At 60.1% G+C, this 18504-nt stretch overlaps 4 protein-coding genes across 5 annotated transcripts; 1 reads left to right on the top strand and 3 right to left on the bottom strand.

Annotated features, from left to right (window-relative positions):
• Positions 1-881: 881 nt before the first annotated feature.
• On the bottom strand, positions 882-4821 carry NAA10 (N-alpha-acetyltransferase 10, NatA catalytic subunit). Its single transcript, XM_062638226.1, has 8 exons — positions 4275-4821; positions 3388-3486; positions 3243-3301; positions 3072-3117; positions 2194-2309; positions 2045-2089; positions 1314-1398; positions 882-1190 (listed from the first exon to the last, which is right to left on the bottom strand). Exons 1-8 carry the CDS (start codon positions 4293-4295, stop codon positions 963-965), a joined length of 699 nt encoding a protein of 232 aa, XP_062494210.1. The 5' UTR covers positions 4296-4821; the 3' UTR covers positions 882-962.
• Positions 4822-5254: 433 nt separating this feature from the next.
• Positions 5255-10010, bottom strand: HSD17B10 (hydroxysteroid 17-beta dehydrogenase 10). The gene is made up of 6 exons (XM_062638223.1): positions 9894-10010; positions 9647-9811; positions 6959-7123; positions 5784-5912; positions 5577-5685; positions 5255-5485 (listed from the first exon to the last, which is right to left on the bottom strand). Exons 1-6 carry the CDS (start codon positions 9915-9917, stop codon positions 5295-5297), a joined length of 783 nt encoding a protein of 260 aa, XP_062494207.1. The 5' UTR covers positions 9918-10010; the 3' UTR covers positions 5255-5294.
• A 1230-nt stretch (positions 10011-11240) lies between these two features.
• On the top strand, positions 11241-15774 carry PFKFB1 (6-phosphofructo-2-kinase/fructose-2,6-biphosphatase 1). Of its 2 annotated transcripts, none has more exons than XM_062638222.1 (14): positions 11241-11388; positions 11785-11910; positions 12003-12099; positions 12193-12259; positions 12364-12438; positions 12864-12920; positions 13012-13133; positions 13225-13432; positions 14622-14768; positions 14854-14958; positions 15059-15188; positions 15266-15328; positions 15449-15513; positions 15657-15774. In XM_062638222.1, exons 1-14 carry the CDS (start codon positions 11361-11363, stop codon positions 15714-15716), a joined length of 1350 nt encoding a protein of 449 aa, XP_062494206.1. In that variant the 5' UTR covers positions 11241-11360; the 3' UTR covers positions 15717-15774. The 2 variants fall into 2 exon arrangements, with proteins under 2 accessions (XP_062494206.1, XP_062494205.1); XM_062638221.1 differs by lacking the exon at positions 11241-11388 and adding an exon at positions 11440-11582.
• Positions 15775-15790: 16 nt separating this feature from the next.
• LOC134173811 (non-structural maintenance of chromosomes element 3 homolog) lies at positions 15791-18213 on the bottom strand. Its single transcript, XM_062638224.1, has 10 exons — positions 18072-18213; positions 17297-17398; positions 17143-17206; positions 16984-17063; positions 16792-16886; positions 16637-16716; positions 16489-16531; positions 16345-16407; positions 15992-16106; positions 15791-15906 (listed from the first exon to the last, which is right to left on the bottom strand). The coding sequence occupies exons 1-10, from the start codon at positions 18111-18113 to the stop codon at positions 15844-15846; spliced, it is 747 nt and encodes a 248-aa protein (XP_062494208.1). The 5' UTR covers positions 18114-18213; the 3' UTR covers positions 15791-15843.
• Between the last annotated feature and the right edge of the window lie 291 nt (positions 18214-18504).

The following is an 18504-nucleotide window of genomic DNA, read 5'->3' as shown; positions in this document are numbered from 1 at the left end:
CAATGGGGGACCTGGAGACACCCATGGGGTGCAATGGGGGAGGTGGAAACCGCCATAGGGTGCAATGGGGGGGCTAGAGACCGACATGGGGTGCAATGGGGGGAGTGGCTGGAGACCGCCATAGGGTGCAATGGGGGGGCTAGAGACCGCCATGGGGTGCAATGGGGGGGCTAGAGACCACCATGGGGTGCAATGGGGGGGCTAGAGACCACCATGGGGTGCAATGGAAGACCTGGAGACCGCCATGGGGTGCAATGGGAGAGCTGGAGACCGCCATAGGGTGCAATGGGGGGGCTAGAGACCGCCATGGCGTGCAATGGGGGACCTGGAGACACCGATGGGGTGCAATGGGGGGGGCTGGAGACCGCCATAGGGTGCAATGGGGGGGCTAGAGACCACCATGGGGTGCAATGGGGGACCTGGAGACACCCATGGGGTGCAATGGGGGAGGTGGAAACCGCCATAGGGTGCAATGGGAGGGCGACAGACCGCCATGGGGTGCAACAGGGGGGGCTGGAGAACGCCATAGGGTGCAATGGGGGGGGCTGGAGACCGCCATGGGGTGCAGTGGAGGGGCGGAGCCAGCTCAGCAGCAGCAGCTCCCCTCGCTACCACACGGGGGGGCCACAACTGCACGCCTCAGCCAATCGGGGTGAGGGAGCTGCAAAAGCCACGCCCCCAATAGCAAAGGAGGCGTGGTCATCGAGAAGTGGGCACGGCCAATGCGACCACACTGCCTCTATACCCGGGGGGGGGAGCAAACCAAGCCCCAAATGACCCCCCCCAGGGGGCTGAGACCCCCCCCCAAATCACCCCACACCCCCCCCATAAAGCCCCAAGCACCCCCATAAGGGGGGGGGGACACAGAGAATCAGCACAAATGGAGGGGAAGGGGGTTTATTGCCCCCCCCCCCAGCACCAAGGGGGGATCCCAGGGTTTGGGGGTGCCCCGGGGGGGGTCCCTATGAAGCAGAGTCCGAGGCCTCGGAGCTGTCTTTGACGTCAGTGCTCTCAGTGGTCTCACTGACCTCGCTGACGTCTTTGCTGTCGGGGCCCCCATCTTCAGGAGGGGGGGGCACAGGTTGTGGGGGGCCCCCCCCTCCGCTACCACAACCCCCTTCCCCAGCCCGGGGGGGCTCAGTGGGAGGCAGGGGGCGGCCACGTTCTTTCTGCTCTACCTGCTTCCGCAGCTGAAAAGGGGTCACAGAGGTTTGGGGGGGGGTCAAAACAGGCTTAAAAGGGGGCTGGGGGGGGGGGCACCCCCCCCAATCAAAACAGGGTTTGGGGGGGTCCGGGGGGGGGGGGGGGAATACCTCATCTGCCATTTGGGTGAGGTCCCTCTTCATGGCATAGGCGTCCTCCCCATCTGCATAGTATTTAGGCTCCACTTCACTGATCCTGGGGGGGGGGGTATTTGAGGGGGTAACAGATGGGGTGAGGGATGTTTTGGGGAGGGGGCATGGTTTTGGGGTGCCCCCCCGCAAAGCCTCACCCCTATTTTATGTCTCCGGTTGTCTATGAATGCTCTTAAACCCATCCCAGCAGATCCCCCCCCCCATCTCTTTGTAACCCCCCATAGCCCCCCATCCCCTTCATAACCCCCCCATCTTCTTCATAAACCCCCCAAAACCCCTCATCTCCTTCATAACCCCCCCATACCCTTCATAACCTTCCCATAGCCCCCCGAACCTCATCATAACCCCCTCTAATTCACCCTCATCGCCTTCATAACCCCCCCAAACCCTCCTATCCCCTCTGTAACCCCCCCATCTCCTTCATAACCCCTCAACCCCCCCATCCCCTTTATAACCCCCCCAAATCCCCCCCTCTCCTTCATAATCCCCCATAGCCCCCCATCCCCTTCATAACCCCCTCAAACCCTCCCCATCTCCTTCATAACCCCCCATCTTCTTCATAATCCCCTCAACCCTCATCTCCTTAAGCCCCCCAAATCCCCATCCCCTTTATAGCCCCCCAAACCCCATCTCCTTAATACCCCCCCCATCCCCTTCATAACCCCCCAAAACCCCCCCATCATCCTCACTGGAAGTTGAGGGTGTTGGAATACAGGTGCAGAGCCGCCCGGTTGCTGCCAACAAACAAGGTGTGTGTGTGTGGGGGGGGTGTTAACTTGGGGGGGGGGTCCCCCAATGGGTTTCTGATGGGGGGGAGGGTTCGGGGGGGGGGCCTCACCTCTTGCGCACGTGGAGGGACACGTATTTGGCGTTGAAGTTCTCGATCATGGCGCGGGAGGCCTGGTCCATCAGCTTCTGCGCCAGCCCCAGGCGCCGGTGCGAGCGCTTCACGGCCTGGGATGGAGGGGGGGGAAGAGGCAATGGGGGGGGGAACACACCCCAACACCCAGGGTACCCCCAAAAGGAGCCAGGCACCCAAATTCCCCCCCCCAAAAGGCTTAAATCCCCATCTAAAAGCTTTCAAGGAGCCCCCTAAAACCCCATTTCCACCCCAAAACCCCATTTCCACCCCAAAACCCCATTTCCACCCCAAAACCTCATTTCCACCCCAAAACCCCATTTCCACCCAAAAGCTCATTTTTACCCCAAAACCCCATTTCCACTCCACAACCTCATTTCCACCCCAAAACCTCATTTCCACCCCAAAACCCCATTTCCACCCAAAAGCTCATTTTCACCCCAAAACCCCATTTCCACCCAAAACCTCATTTTGACCCCAAAACCCCATTTCCACCCCAAAATCCTTCCGCTGACCCCAAACCTCATCCAGGAGCACCCGGGATGCTCTGATTCCATTAAGAACCCCCCCTAAAGGGCTCAAATGGACCCTTAAAGGAGCCCCCCGAAACCCCATTTCCACCCCAAAACCTCATTTCCACCCCAAAACCCCATTTCCACCCAAAAGCTCATTTCCACCCCAAAATGCCATTTCCACCCTAAAACCTCATTTCTACCCCAAAACCCTTCCGCTGACCCCAAACCTCATCAAGGAGCACCTGGGATGCTCTGATTCCATTAAGACCCCCCCCTAAAGGGCTCAAACGGATCCTAAAGGAACACCCTCAACCCCCCCCCCCCATCTCCCCCACTGCCTACCAGGGATGTGATGTGTCCATGGGGGACATCATCAGGGTCCTCCTCCCTGCAAAACATAGGTGAGAGGTTGGGGGGGGGGATTGAAGCAGCACCCCCAAACCTATCAGCACCCCCCCATTTAAAAACAAAGGGAAAGGGGGGGGGGAAGAGCCCCCCCATAACCACACTCACATCTTAGCCAGGACATAGCCCACTATCTTGCCGTTCTCATCCTCAGCGATGTAGGAGAGCTATTGGGGGGGGGGGAGAAAAAGGGGGTGATGGGGGGGACAAAGTGGGGGTTCATGTGGGGGGAGGTGGGAAATGGGGTCCGTACCTGAGGCCAGGAGAGCCCATGGTAGAAGTAATACTTCATCTGGTAGTTCTCGGGCAGGCAGAGCAGGTTGCAGTGCTGCATGTTCATCAGGTCCTCGGGCTGCCGAGGGGGGGGGGCTCAGAACGGCCCCAGGGCATTGGGGTGAAGGGGAAGGGGGGGGGAGCACCCCCAGAGCTGCAGCTCCCATTGATGGGGTGGGCTCCCCCCCCCCCATATCCCATATCCACGCTTGGGGCTTGGCTTCAAGAAGGGGACTGGGCCCCTCAGAGCTGCCATGGAGGCCCTCAGAACCCCCATAGGATCCCGGTTCCCCCCCTAAACCCCTCCATAGGACCCCGTTATTCCCCTCAGCCTCCCCCCCAGTTCTGATCCCGATCCTGGTCCCGATCCCGGTCCCCATCTCAGTCCTGATCCCAGTGCCGGTCCCGAACCTGATCCCGGTCCCTCTCCTTGTCCCGATCCCGATCCCAGTCCCGATCCCGATGCCGGTCCCGATCCTTGTCCCGATCCCAGTCACGGTCCCTCTCCTTGTCCCGGTCCCGGTCCCGATCCCGATCCCAGCTCCCGATCCCGGTCCCTCTCCTTGTCCCAGTCCCGATCCCGTTCCCGCTCCCGCTCCTGATCCCGGTCCCTCTCTTTGTACCGATCCCGATCCCGATCCCGGTCCCTCTCCTTGTCCCGATCCCGTTCCCGATCCCGGTCCCTCTCCTTGTCCCGTTCCCGATCCCGATCCCGGTCCCGATCCCAATCCTTCTCCTTGTCCTGATCCCGATCCCTCTCCTTGTCCCAGTCCCGTTCCCGTTCCCGTTCCCGATCCCTCTCCCTGTCCCGGTCCCGGTCCCGATCCCTCTCCTTGTCCCGTTCCCGTTCCCGTTCCCGGTCCCTACCCTCGCGTTCCGGATGTTCATGGTTGCGGCCGCTCCGGCTCCGCCGCCTCCTCCCTCTTCCCTCCCGCGCCGCTTCCGGCGGAAGAACCAACCCCGGCCAATCAGCGCCACCTGGAGGCGTACTGGCAAGAGCAACAGCCAATCACAGATGGGAGTGTGGGTCAAGCTTATCCCACCCCCTCCACCCGCAGCCAATTAGAAGCGACTTCGCGTTGAGTGATCCGCACGCCAACCAATCACTAATGCTTTCGCCCCGCCCACGCCCCGCCCGTCACCCAATCATGAGTGAGAGGAACAGATTGACAGCTGCAGAGGGCAGCTCAGAGCACGCTTTATTGGGGGGGGGGGGGGCACAACGTGGAACGGGGCCGGGACTCCATGGTTGGGGGGGGGGTCCCCATAGCACAAAAGGGGGGGACCCACACCCGGACAGGGCCCCATTGTGGGTGCCCCCACTGCCATGGGTGCCCCTGGTCCTTATTCAGGGGAGGGGGGCCATAAATCACAGCATGGGGGTCCCAGATCCGGGGGGGGGGGGATGTCCCCCCAGATCACAGCATGGGGGTCCCAGATCCATGGGGGAGGGATGTCCCCCCAGATCACAGCATGGGGGTCCCAGATCCATGGGGGGGGATGTCCCCCCAGATCACAGCATGGGGGTCCCAGATCCATGGGGGGGGGGGATGTCCCCCCAGATCACAGCATGGGGGTCCCAGATCCATGGGGGGGGATGTCCCCCCAATTCACAGCATGGGGGTCCCAGATCCATGGGGGGGGGTGTCCCCCCAAATCACAGCATGGGGGTCCCAAATCTAGGGGGGGGTGTCCCCCCAAATCCATGGGGTAATCCCACTCATGGAGGGGTGTCCCCACTTATAGGGGTGCCCCAGTCCACATCCCAATGGGATTCCCATCCTGCAGTGTCCCCATGGAGCATCCAACCATCACTGGGGCTATGGGGGAGCACCCCCCCCCCGCCACCCCTGCCCCAGGCCCCACATTTGGGGGGAGCCCCAAAACTCATGGCTGCATGCGGAGGGCTCCATCCAACCTCACCACCTCCCCATTGATCATGGGGTTCTCGGCCAAGGCCTGGACGAGGTGCGCGTATTCCGACGGGTGTCCCAAACGGGAGGGGAAAGGCACTTGTTGTCCCAGGAAATTCCGAACCCTCTCAGGTAAACCAGCCAGTAACGGGGTGGAAAAGAGCCCTGAGGAACAATGTGTGTGGGGGGGGGAAATAGGGGGTGAATTGGGGGGCTCACCCCCACAGCCCACCCTATGCATCCCTCATATCCCTACCTGGAGCGATGGTGACCACCCGGATGCCGAGCGGCGCCAGGTCGCGGGCGATGGGCAGCGTCATGCCTACGATGCCGCCCTTGGAGGCTGAATAAGCTGCTTGACCCACCTTTGGGGGGGGGGAACACACACACACAGCCCCATGGGGATGGGTGAGCACTTTGGGGTGTCATCCCCACCCCCCCAACAATGGGTGCGGGTGCTCACCTGCCCCTCGAAGGCGGCCACGCTGGCCGTGTTGACCACGAGCCCGCGGTGGCCGTCGGCGTCGGGCTGGTTGTGGCTCATGAGCTGGGCGCTGAGGCGGATGACGTTGAAGGTTCCCACCAGGTTCACCTGGGGGAGGAGGTTGGGGGGGGCTGTGGGCACCCCAAAAGCCATTGGCACCCCCCAGGAGGGCCATCCCATGGGCATGAGCATTCAGGTGATTGGGGACATACCATAAACACCCCGTTGACCTGGGACACCCATTAAAACGCCTTGGGACACTCCTATAAGCGCCTTATTGACCGAGGACACCCCATAACCACCCCATTGACCAGGGACACCCATTAAACACCTTGGGACACTCTATAGGCACAATTATCCCCCTGACCAAGGACACCCCATAACCACCCCATTGACCAGGGACACCCATTAAACGCCTTGGGACACACTATAAGCACAATTACCCCCCTGACCAAGGACACCCCATAACCACCCCATTGACCAGGAACACCCCACAACCACTTTGGGACACCCCCAGAACCACCTTGACTAATGACACCCTATAACAACCTTACTGATCAAGCACACCCCACAACCACTTTGGTACACCCCATGACCACTCTGCTGACCAGAGACAACCCACAACCACCCACTGCCCAGCAACACCCCACAACCAGTTTAGGACAACCTGTAACCATCCCATTGACCAGGAACACCCCATAACCACCCTATTGACCAGGACCACCCCACAACCACCTTGTTAACTTGGAACACCCCACAACCACTTTGAGACACCCCACCCCATTGACCAGGGTCACCCCATTGACCAGGACCACCCCACAACCACTTTGGGACACACTATAACCACCCTATTGACCATCCTACAAACACCCCACTGACCAGGACCAACCCACAACCACCTTATTGACTTGGGACAGCCCACAACCACTTTGAGACATGCCACAACCACCCCACTGACCAGGACCACCCCATTGACCAGGAGCACCCCACAACCACTTTGAGACACCCCACAACCACCCCACTGACCAGGACCACCCCACTGACCAGGAGCACCCCACAACCACTTTGAGACACCCCACAACCACCCCACTGACCAGGACCACCCCACAACCACCCCATTGACCCCCGACACCCCTTACCACCACCGCACTCACATTGACGACCCTCTGGAAGTCCTCCAGCTCGTGCACCTTGTCCTTCTTGCTGTTGTAGGTCTTGACGGCGATGCCCACCCCGGCGCAGTTCACCACCACGTCCAGGCGCCCAAACTCCTTCTGGGCCAGCTTCAGGGCAGCTCCCACCTCCTCGGCCGACGTCACCTGCACGGGGGACCCCCGGGACCATGGCGTGGGGCGGAAGGGGGCTCCGGAAGGGTTCACCCCATCCCAGTGGGGGGAGCGTCCTTAGATCCCATGGCAACCGCCCCATTGGCAGCCTGGCCCTACAGCCCGCACCCAAAACCCCTCTCCAGGCTTCTTGCTCTATGTGTCTAAATGGGTGAACGACCACCCCATAGAGCAACCACCCCATAGCGACCACCTATATAGTGACCCCCCCCATAGAGCACCCACCTCATAGAATGGCCCCCATAGAGCAACCACCCCATGGAGTGAGCCTCCAATAGTGACCCCCCCGCAGAGCAATCACTCCATAGAGCAACCCCCCATAGAGTGACCACCTCATAAATCACCCCATAGAGTGACCCCCCATAGACTGATCACCCCATAGAGCAATCACTCCATAGAGCAACCCCCCCCCATAGTACAAAACCCCTATAGAGTGACCACCCTATAGAGCAATCACCACATGGAATGACCCCCCCACAGAGTGACCCCCCCATAGAGCAAACACCCCACAGAGTGACCCCCACCCATAGAGCAAACACCCCATAGAGCAATCACTCCATAGAACAACCACCCTATAGAGTGACCCCCCACAGAGTGATCCCCCAATAGAATGACCACCCCATAGTGACCTCCCACAGAGCAACTACCCCATTGAGCAACCCCTCAGTAGAATGACCCCCCTATAGATTTACCCTCCGCATACAGCACCTGCCCACAGAGCAACCCCCCCATAGTGACCCTCCCCATAGAGCAACCCCCATAGAGTGACCCTCCACAGAGCACCCCCCCATAGAACGACCCCCCATAGAGCAACCCACCCATAGTGACCCTCCCCATAGAGCACCCCCCCATAGAACGAACCCCCACCAGAGTGACCCCCCCATAGAACGACACCCCCATACTGACTCTCCCCATAGAGTGACCCCCCATAGAACGACTCCCCCATAGACTGACCCCCCCATAGAACGATCCCCCATAGAACGACCCCCCCATACTGACCCTCCCCATAGAGCACCCCCCCATTGAACGACCCCCCCCAGAGTGACACCCCCTAGGACGACCCCCCCACACTGACCCTCCCCATAGAGTGCCCCCCAATAGAAGGCTCCAACCATAGAGTGACCCCCCATAGAACGACCCCCCCATACTGACCCTCCCCATAGAGCACCCCCCATAGAACAACCCCCCCATACTGACCCTCCCCATAGAGCACTCCCCCATAGAACGACCCCCCCCCAGAGTGACCCCCCATAGAATGACACCCCCATACTGACCCTCCCCATAGAGCACTCCCCCATAGAAAGACACCCCCCCAGAGTGACCCCCCATAGAACGACACCCCCATACTGACTCTCCCCATGGAGCACCCCCCCATAGAACGACTCCCCCATAGACTGACCCTCCCATAGAACGATCCCCATAGAACGACCCCCCATACTGACCCTCCCCATAGAGCACCCCCATAGAACGACCCCCAGAGTGACCCCCATAGAACGACCCCCCATACTGACTCTCCCCATAGAGCACCCCCCCATAGAACGACTCCCCCATAGACTGACCCCCCCATAGAACGATCCCCCATAGAACGACCCCCCCATACTGACCCTCCCCATAGAACGACCCCCCCATACTGACCCTCCCCATAGAGCAACCCCCATAGAGTGACCCTCCACAGAGCACCCCCCCATAGAACGACCCCCCCATAGAGCAACCCACCCATAGTGACCCTCCCCATAGAGCACCCCCCAGTAGAATGCCCCCCCATACAGTGACCCCCCCATAGAACGACCCCCCCATAGTGACCCTCCCCACAGAGCGCCCCCCAATAGAATGCCCCAACCATAGAGTGACCCCCCATAGAACGACCCCCCCATACTGACCCTCACCATAGAGCACCCCCCAGTAGAATGGCCCCCCCATAGTGACCCCCCATAGAACGACATCCCCATACTGACTCTCCCCATAGAGCACCCCCCCATAGAACGACTCCCCCATAGACTGACCCCCCCATAGAACGATCCCCCATAGAACGACCCCCCCATACTGGCCCTCCCCATAGAGCACCCCCCCATAGAACGACCCCCCCATACTGACCCTCCCCATAGAGCACGCCCAATAGAACGACCCCCTCCCAGAGTGACCCCCCATAGAACGACCCCCCCCCCCAGAGTGACCCCCCATAGAACGACCCCCCATACTGACCCCCCCATAGAGCACCCCCCATAGAACGACCCCCCCCCCAGAGTGACCCCCCATAGAACGACCCCCCCATACTGACCCTCCCCATAGAGCACCCCCCATAGAACGACCCCCTCCCCAGAGTGACCCCCATAGAACGACTCCCCCCATACTGACCCTCCCCATAGAGCACCCCCCATAGAACGACCCCCCCATACTGACCCTCCCCATAGAGCACCCCCCCATAGAACAACCCCCCCATACTGACCCTCCCCATAGAGCACCCCCCATAGAACGCCCCCCCCCCCCTTTACTCACATCTGCGGCCGCGAACGCGCAGCGCTCCCCCAGCTCCTTGGCGAGCTGCGCCCCGGGGGACGAGCCCAGGTCGAGCAGCAGCACCCGGGCCCCCTGCGCCACGAACCGCTCCGCCGTGGCCCGGCCCAGCCCCGAGGCTCCGCCGGTCACCAGCGCCACCAGCCCCTGCCATGGGGAGGGGGGGGACACAAAGTGGGGGGTTAATGGGGGTTAATGGGGGACCCCCCACCCCCCCCAACCTTGGTACCTTCACGCTGCGGATCGCCGCCATTGCCGGGCCCAGCCAATGGGAGCGGGGGGAGGCACCGGGAGGGCGGGGATAGGGACGGGGAAAGGGAGGGGAGGGGAGGAAGAGGAGGAGGAAGAGGAGGAAATGGGGGGGGAGCAAGAGTGGGGAGTCCCAAGGGGTGGCTCGGGGCCCACAAAGGGATAGGATCGGGATTCCCAAAGGGATAGGATGGGGATCAGCCATCCCAAAGGGATGAAGGCAGGATGAGGAGGGATGGGATTGGGATAGCCTGGATGGGATCAGGACCCCCAAAAGGACAGGATTGGGACCCCCAAAGTGATGGGATCAGCACCCCCAGGAATGGGATCAGGACTCCCAAAGAGATAGGATCGGGATTCCCAAAGGGATATGATGGGGATCAGCCATCCCAAAGGGATGAAGGCAGGATGAGGAGGGATGGGATTGGGATAGCCTGGATGGGATCAGGACCCCCAAAAGGACAGGATTGGGACCCCCAAAGTGATGGGATCAGCACCCCCAGGAATGGGATCAGGACTCCCAAAGAGATAGGATCGGGATTCCCAAAGGGATAGGATGGGGATCAGCCATCCCAAAGGGATGAAGGCAGGATGAGGAGGGGTGGGATTGGGATAGCCTGGATGGGATCAGGACCCCCAAAAGGACAGGATTGGGACCCCCAAAGTGATGGGATCAGCACCCCCAGGAATGGGATCAGGACTCTCAAAGGGATAGGATAGTGATTACCTATGCCAAAGGGATGAAGGCAGGATGAGGAGGGATGGGATTGGGATAGCCTGGATGGGACCAGGACCCCCAAGAGGATGGGATTGTGACACCCAAAGTTATGGGATCAGCACTCCCAGGAATGGGATCAGGACCCTTAAAGGGACAGGATTGAGACCATTGAGGTGACAGGATCACAGCCTCCATAGGGACAAGATTGAGACCCCCAAGGTGATGGGATCAGGACCCCCAAGGGGACAGGCTCAGGACCCTCAAGGTGACAGCATCAGGACCCTCAAGGTGATGGAATCAGGACCCTCAAGGTGACAGAATCAGGACCCTCAAGGTGACAGGATTGGGACACCCAAAGGGATGGGATCAGGACCTTCAAGGTGACAGGATCAGGACCGCCAAAGTGATGGGATCAGGACCCCAAACGGACCAGGATCTGGTCCCTTGGGGAATGGAATCAGGACCCACAAAGGGGACAGGATCAGGACCCCCAAAGGGAGCAGGATTGAGACCCCCAAGGAAACAACCCCATGACCCCCAGCACAAGCAGCTCCTGACCCTTAAAGGACCAGACCCAGGATTCTATGGGGCACCCCCATTGCGTGTGTGCCCCCCCCCTCTTTTTACCCCCCTCTCCCTCCCACCCCGGCTTGCAGCCAGGGTATAGCATTACCCCTGACCTTTATCGGGGGGGCACCACCAGCACCTGCCTGCCCCCCCTAAATAAAAATGGAGGAGAAATCACCCCAAATCCCAGGTATAAGAAGAGGACGGGGGGAGGGGGCGGTGTGAATTGGTGCCGGGGGGGGTGTGGGGGGGGGTGACCGTGGGGACATTGACCTGCATTAGGGGCAGAGGGCAGAGGAATGGCGACAGCACCAGGGCAGCTCACACAGACCCCACTGCAGAAAGTGTGGGTCCCCCTTCGGTCCCATCGCTTGAGACGGGGATGTAAGTGGAGGGGATTTAATATGGCGGGGGGGGGAATATCCTGAGGGGGGGCAAATCCCCCTATGGGTGCGTTGGGGTGGGGTGTGGGGGGGATTTGCCCCCCTCAGGGCATGTTGAGCTGCTCCAGATTGGATTTGGGGGTGCAAAAGCCATTAAAGGGGGGGTTAAATACTAATAGAACACCCCCCCCCCCCTTTTATAGCTTCTGTACCCCAGTTTACCAACTGCCCCACTATGGTGATCATGGTGGGGTTGCCAGCCCGTGGCAAGACCTATATATCCCGTAAGCTCACCCGGTATCTGAACTGGATCGGGACACCAACACGGGGTAAGTAGAGGGTTTTGGGGTGTAAAATGGGGGGGGGGGCACAGGAAGAGTTTGAGGGGGCCCCCTTAACCCCTTTACTCACCTCATTGCAGTGTTTAATGTGGGGCAGTACCGGAGGGAAGCGGTGCAGAGTTATAAGAGTTATGAGTTCTTCCGCCATGATAACCAAGAAGCCATGAAGATACGGAGGTTAAAGGGGGGGGGGAGTTAAAGGGGGGGGGTATAATTAAGGGGGGGGCACATTAATAGCCCCTTATTAATAATACCCCCCCCCCCCGCCAGGCACTGTGCATTGGCTGCCCTTAAGGACGTCCATTCTTATCTGAGCTCTGAAGATGGGCAAGTAGCAGTAAGGACACCCCCCACCTTTACACAAACGACCCCCCCCAGGGGGTAAAATACCCCCCTATGTTATGGGGGGGGGTTCAAATTTCCCCCCCCCAAACTCTTCAGGTGTTTGATGCCACCAATACAACACGGGAACGCCGGGCCCTGATCCTGCAGTTTGCAAAGGAGAATGGGTACAAGGTATGGGGGGGGGGGCTAAAGTATTTTGGGGGGGTTATAGAATGGGGGGGGGGCAAAATTGCTGCTTGGGGAGGATCTACAGCACATTGGGGGGACATGGTGACACTGCTTTGGGGGTGTTCACAGCATGGGGAGGCTCATGGCACTGCTTTGGGGGTGTTCACAGTATGGGGGGGCCCCACAGCACTACTTTGGGGGTGTCCATAGCACCCTGGGGGGCCCTGGCACTGTTTTGGGGGTGTTCAGAACATGGGGGAGGGGGGTTGGAACTGCTTTGGGGGTGTTCTGAGCATGGGGGGGGCTGGCAGTGTTTTGGGGTGCTCACAGCACTGGGGTGCTATATAGCACCATTTAGGGGGTGCTCATAGCATGGGGTGTGGGGGGTGACATCGATGACCCCCCCTTCCTTCCCTCACCCCCCCCAGGTTCTATTTGTCGAGTCCATTTGCGACGACCCTAACATCATTGAGGAGAACATCAAGGTGAGAGCCTGGGGGGGTGATAAAGACCAGAGAGGGGAGGGGGGACACGATGTGTGCCCCCCCCATAAACCTCGTGTCCCCCCACCCTCAGCAAGTGAAGCTGAGCAGCCCCGACTACAAAGGCTGTGCCCAGGACGAGGTCGTGGCCGACTTCCTCAAGCGCATCGAGTGCTATAAGGCCACCTATGAACCCCTGGATGAGCAGCTGGACAGGTTACCCCCCCCCCAACCCCTCTATGTGCCCCCCCCCATATGTGGGGACCCCCCCAAACTGATGCAGGATGTGTGTGTGTGTCCCCCAAAGCGCCTTGTCCTACATCAAGATCTTTGATGTGGGGGTGCGGTACCTGGCGAACCGGGTGCAGGGCCACATCCAGAGCCGCACCGTCTATTACCTGATGAACATCCACGTCACGCCGCGGACCATCTACCTCAGTCGCCATGGGGAGAGCCAGCTCAACCTGAGGGGGTGCATCGGGGGGGACTCGGGGCTGTCCCCACGGGGGCAGCAGGTCTGGAAGGGTGTCCCTGTGTCCATAGTGGGGGTATGGGTATGGAGGGGATGGGAACAAGAGGAGGGAAGAGGAGGGCACGGCCATGGAGGGAATGGGGACAAGAGGAGGGAAGAGGAGGGCACGGCCATGGAGGGGATGAGGACAAGAGGAGGGAAGAGGAAGGCACGGCCATGGAAGGAACAAGGGGAGGGAAGAGGAGGGCACGGCCATGGAAGGAACAAGGGGAGGGAAGAGGAGGGCACGGCCATGGAAGGGATGGGGACAAGGGGAGGGAAGAGGAGGGCACGGCCATGGAGGGGATGAGGACAAGAGGAGGGAAGAGGAGGGCACGGCGACAAGGGGAAGGAAGAGGAGGGCACGGCCATGGAAGGGATGGGGACAAGAGGAGGGCACGGCCATGGAGGGGATGGGGACAAGAGGAGGGAAGAGGAGGGCACGGCCATGGAGGGACAAGGGGAGGGAATAGGAGGGCACGGCCATGGAAGGGATGGGGACAAGAGGAGGGAAGAGGAGGGCACGGCCATGGAGGGGATGGGGACAAGAGGAGGGAAGAGGAGGGCATGGCCATGGAGGGACAAGGGGAGGGAATAGGAGGGCACGGCCATGGAAGGGATGGGGACAAGAGGAGGGAAGAGGAGGGCACGGCCATGGAAGGGATGGGGACAAGGGGAGGGAAGAGGAGGGCACGGCCATGGAAGGGATGGGGACAAGAGGAGGGCATGGCCATGGAAGGGATGGGCACAAGGGGAGGGAAGAGGAGGGCACGGCCATGAAGGGACAAGGGGAGGGAAGAGGAGGGCATGGCCATGGAAGGGATGGGGACAAGGGGAGGGAAGAGGAGGGCACGGCCATGGAAGGGATGGGGAAGGGGAAAAGGCTGGGGGGGCCTGGGCACATGGAGGGGATGGGGAAGGGAGAAGGGCTGGGGGTGGTCCCTGTTCCCATGGGGGGGGGGCACAGCCATAGAGGGTGTTACAAGGTGCAGAAGGGGCGTGGCTACAGGCATGGGGTGGAGCTAAACGAGGCCACATAAGGACAAGGGGAGGAGCTACATCAGAGACCACGCCCACACTCGATCTCGCCATGCCTGTTGATCAATGGGATGTAAACGGAGGGGAGGCGTGGCCAAAGTTTTGACTCCGCCCACTACGGGCGTGTCCAGTCTTAGCCCCGCCCCTCTCCCCAGTACGCTCGGGCCCTGGCCGAGTTCATCCGCAGCCAGAGCATCCGGGAGCTGAAGGTGTGGACCAGCCACATGAAACGCACCATCGAGACGGCCGAGGCGCTGGGGGTGCCCTACGAGCAGTGGAAAGCTCTCAATGAGATCGATGCGGTGAGGGCCCTCCCCCCCTTTTTGTAGGGGGAGAAACACCCCAAAATCCTCCTTTTCCAACCCCACAGCATCCCCATTCCCGCAGGGGGTCTGCGAGGAGATGTCCTACGAGGAGATCCAGGAGCGCTTCCCACAGGAGTTCGCATTACGGGATCAGGACAAGTATCGCTATCGCTACCCCAAAGGAGAGGTAACCCCCATCCTGTCCCACCTGAATGGGTGCACAGGGGGTTGGGGTCAATCTGGGGTCCCCCTACTTCAATTTGGGGTCGTTGTCCCCCCCCCCCCAGTCGTACGAGGACCTGGTGCAGCGCTTGGAGCCGGTCATCATGGAGCTGGAGAGGCAAGAGAACGTGTTGGTCATCTGCCACCAAGCCGTGATGCGCTGCCTGCTGGCCTACTTCCTGGATAAGAGCGCAGGTGAGATGGGGGGGGACACACTGGGGACACCCCCAAATCCATCACCCCTCTCTTACCTCCTTCACCCCATCCCCAAGATGAGCTGCCCTATCTCAAGTGCCCCCTGCATACGGTGCTCAAGTTGACCCCAGTGGCTTATGGTGAGTGGGGTGGTGGCACCCCTAAAGAGGGGGGTCACCCCAAAATGGGGACTGTGTCCCCCCCCCTCAACTGGGACCCCCCCCCCCATCTGGGTTCCTTCTCCCTCCCCATGGAAACAGGGTGCGAAGTGGAGTCCATTTTCCTCAATGTAGCAGCAGTGAACACCCATCGGGAGCGGCCCCAGGTAAAATGGGGGGGTCCCCCCCAAGGAAACCCATTGAAGGACCTCAAAAATAGGGTATAGATTTAAGGACACCCCCACACACACACTAGGGGGGGATTGGATTTTGGGGAGTCCTCCCTCAACCCTTCACCTTCACCCCATAGAACGTCGACATCAGCCGCCCCCCTGCTGAAGCATTGGTCACGGTTCCTGAGCATTATTGAGGGGTTCCCCCCCTCCCAAACAGGAGGGGACCCCCAAATTAAACCTGGCCTTAATGAAGAGCTGAGAATGGAGGTTGTCAAGCTGCACCTTTATTGTGGGGGGGGGGTCCATCAATGTTTTGGGAGGTCAACGGGTAGTCTTAGCCTCGTTGTACTGGCTTACCCAGTACGTGGGATCCTTCCCTTGCATCTGGGGAAGGAAAATAAAAGGGGGGGTGTTAAATTGAGCCCCAGGACCCCCCCCAAAACCCGGGACCCCCGAACCATGGCCTCACCTTTGCCACAAAGCGCAGCACCTCCATCTTGGAGGTCTCCTTGGCTGCCCGTGGCCCCCACTGGTACTTGAACTCGGGGGGGTCCGTCAAGGGGATGGGGGTGATCTCCAGGTACCTGCAATGGGGTGGTGGGGTGAATTCCCCCCCACTATGGTTTGGGGGGGTGGGGTGGGGGTTGTCCAGCACCCCCTGGCCCTGTGACAGACCCTCAAGTCACCAGGCTGGGGGGGGTGCAGGGGAGGGTTTCTCTGCGGTGTGGCATAAACAGCCCAGCCAAGACTGGTGCTGTGGCTGCTCTGAGCACACCGGGGGGGGGGTGGTGTCCAAAAAGGGGGGGGAACCCCAAGACTCACTTCTGCCGCACAAACTCCTCTGTCACCAGCTTCTTGACGTCCCCAAAGACCTCGTGGCGCTCCCTGAGGGGGAGGGGGGGTGTCAATGAGACCTGTGTGTCCCGTCCTCTCCCCCATTATGTGTGTGTGTCCCCCATATCCTACCCTGGCTGTATGCGGAGCCTGCGGAGAAATTCCCACACTGCACCTGGAAAAGGAGGGGGTCAATGGGGGTCACAAAGGGGAACGGGAAGGGGGAAGATCAATGGGGGGCACAAAAGGGAACTGGGGTATTGGGGGGGGGCATGCTCACCATCTTTGACTGAGTTACCCTTCATGAAGATGAAGCTGAGGATGACCATGAGGAGCGCCAGCTTTGCTGTCTGGTTGTCCCTATAGGAAACAGGGATGAGCAAAGAGAAGAGGAGGGAACACACACCCCAATGGGGTCCTCTGTACCCCCCTCACCGGCGCAGGTTCTCCCCCTCGGTGCGGGGTATGGTGCTGGTGAGGATGTAGATGTGCTGCCTGGTGTCCATCTCCACCAACTGCAGCCCAAACACCTGCAGGAGGAGAAAGGTTCATTAACAGGGGGTGCCCCCCTCCCTCAAACTGCCTCCTCAACCTCTCCATGTGTGTGTTGTGTGCCCCCCCCCCAACCTGCTGCAGGGTCCTGCCTGCCTGGTTGACAATCTCCGAGTAGATGTCTCTGTATTCCCGGATGACTTTCTTCAGGATATCTGTAGGGAAAAGGGAAGGGAATCACTTGGATGCCTGAGCTCCCCCTAAGTAAAGCTGGGGGGGGTGGGCTAAACTGACCTGCTCTCTTAATGGGGATCTTCTTCTGGTCTTTGACAAGCAGGAACTGAACCAGCTCACTGACCTATGGGGTTTTGGGGGAGGAAGGTTGAGAGCTGGGTGATGATGGAGGGGCCGAGGCAGGAGGCCATCGCTTGGGGTGGCCTGCACCCACCTTCTGGTTCACTTGGTCCTGGGAGTGCCTCTCCAGGTTCCGCTGCACTTGGCTGCGTGGCAGCGTGGGGCTGAGGCTGAAATCCTCGTCCCCATCGTCTGCCTGTGGGGAGAGAGGAGGGAGAAAGGGGCAAATAAAGGGGAAAGAGAGAAAAAGGGGAAAATAAGGGGAAAGAGAAAGGGGATAAAGGGGGAAAGGAGGGAGAAAGGGGAAAAAAAGGGGAAAGAGAAAGGGGATAAAGGAGAAAAGGAGGGAGAAAGGGGAAAAAAAGGGGAAGAGAAAGGGGATAAAGGAGAAAAGGAGGGAGAAAGGGGAAAAAAAGGGGAAAGAGAAAGGGAATAAAGGAGGAAAGAAGGGAGAAAAGGGGGGGGGGAACGAGAAAGGGAATGAAGGGGGAAGGGGATAAAGGGGGAAAGAGAAAGGGGATAAAGGGGGAAAGAGAAAGGGGATAAAGGGGGAAAGAGAAAGGGGAAAAAGAGGGAAAGAGAAAGGCAATAAAGGGGGGAGAAAGGGGGGAAAAGGGAGAAAAGGTGGGAAATAAAAGGGAAAGAGAGGGGGAAAAGGGAGGAAAGGGGAAAAAGAAAGGGAATAAAGGGGGAAAGGAGGGAGAAAGGGGGTAAAGGGAGAAAAAGTGGGAAATAAAGGGGAAAGAGAGGGAAAAAGGGGGGGAAAGGAAAAGAGAAAGGGAATAAAAGGGGAAACGGGCGAAAAAGAGGAGAGAAAGGGAAAGAGAATAAAGGGGAAAGGAGGACACGGGAAAGGAGCCGCCTCTTACCTGGGAGGGACCTGACCCTCTGCTGCGCTTCCTCTGGGACATTCCTCTCACAGCGCTGAGGGCAAAACAAGCACCGGGCGGGCTAAAACCGCTCCGGGACCGTTCCTATCGCCGCATCCCGCTCCATCGCGACAGCGAGCGACAGCCGAAGGCCCCGTTAAACCGAACCGGAGCGGCCGCCGCTCCGCCTTCCCTCAGCCCGCGCTCCCGCGCACTGACCCCACACTCTGCGCATGCGCCAGCGGTGGAACCCCGCCCACCCCGCCTCCTATTGGCTCAAACTCCGCCTTCCTCCCGCCCACTCCCCCTTCCTCGCATCGCGATTGGGCGAGCGGCAGCGCTCGCTCCGCCCCCTCGCATGTGCCCGGGCGGCCGCCTCGAGGGTCTTGTGGCGACCTGGCCCCCCCCCCCGGTCCCTCAGGGAGATAAAACG

This window comes from Pezoporus occidentalis, unplaced genomic scaffold (genome assembly GCF_034315485.1).
Source record: "Pezoporus occidentalis ecotype Australia unplaced genomic scaffold, CSIRO_AGI_Poc_V1 ctg552, whole genome shotgun sequence".
Classification (NCBI taxonomy): domain Eukaryota; kingdom Metazoa; phylum Chordata; class Aves; order Psittaciformes; family Psittacidae; genus Pezoporus; species Pezoporus occidentalis.
This window is presented reverse-complemented; position numbering and strand designations above follow the sequence as displayed.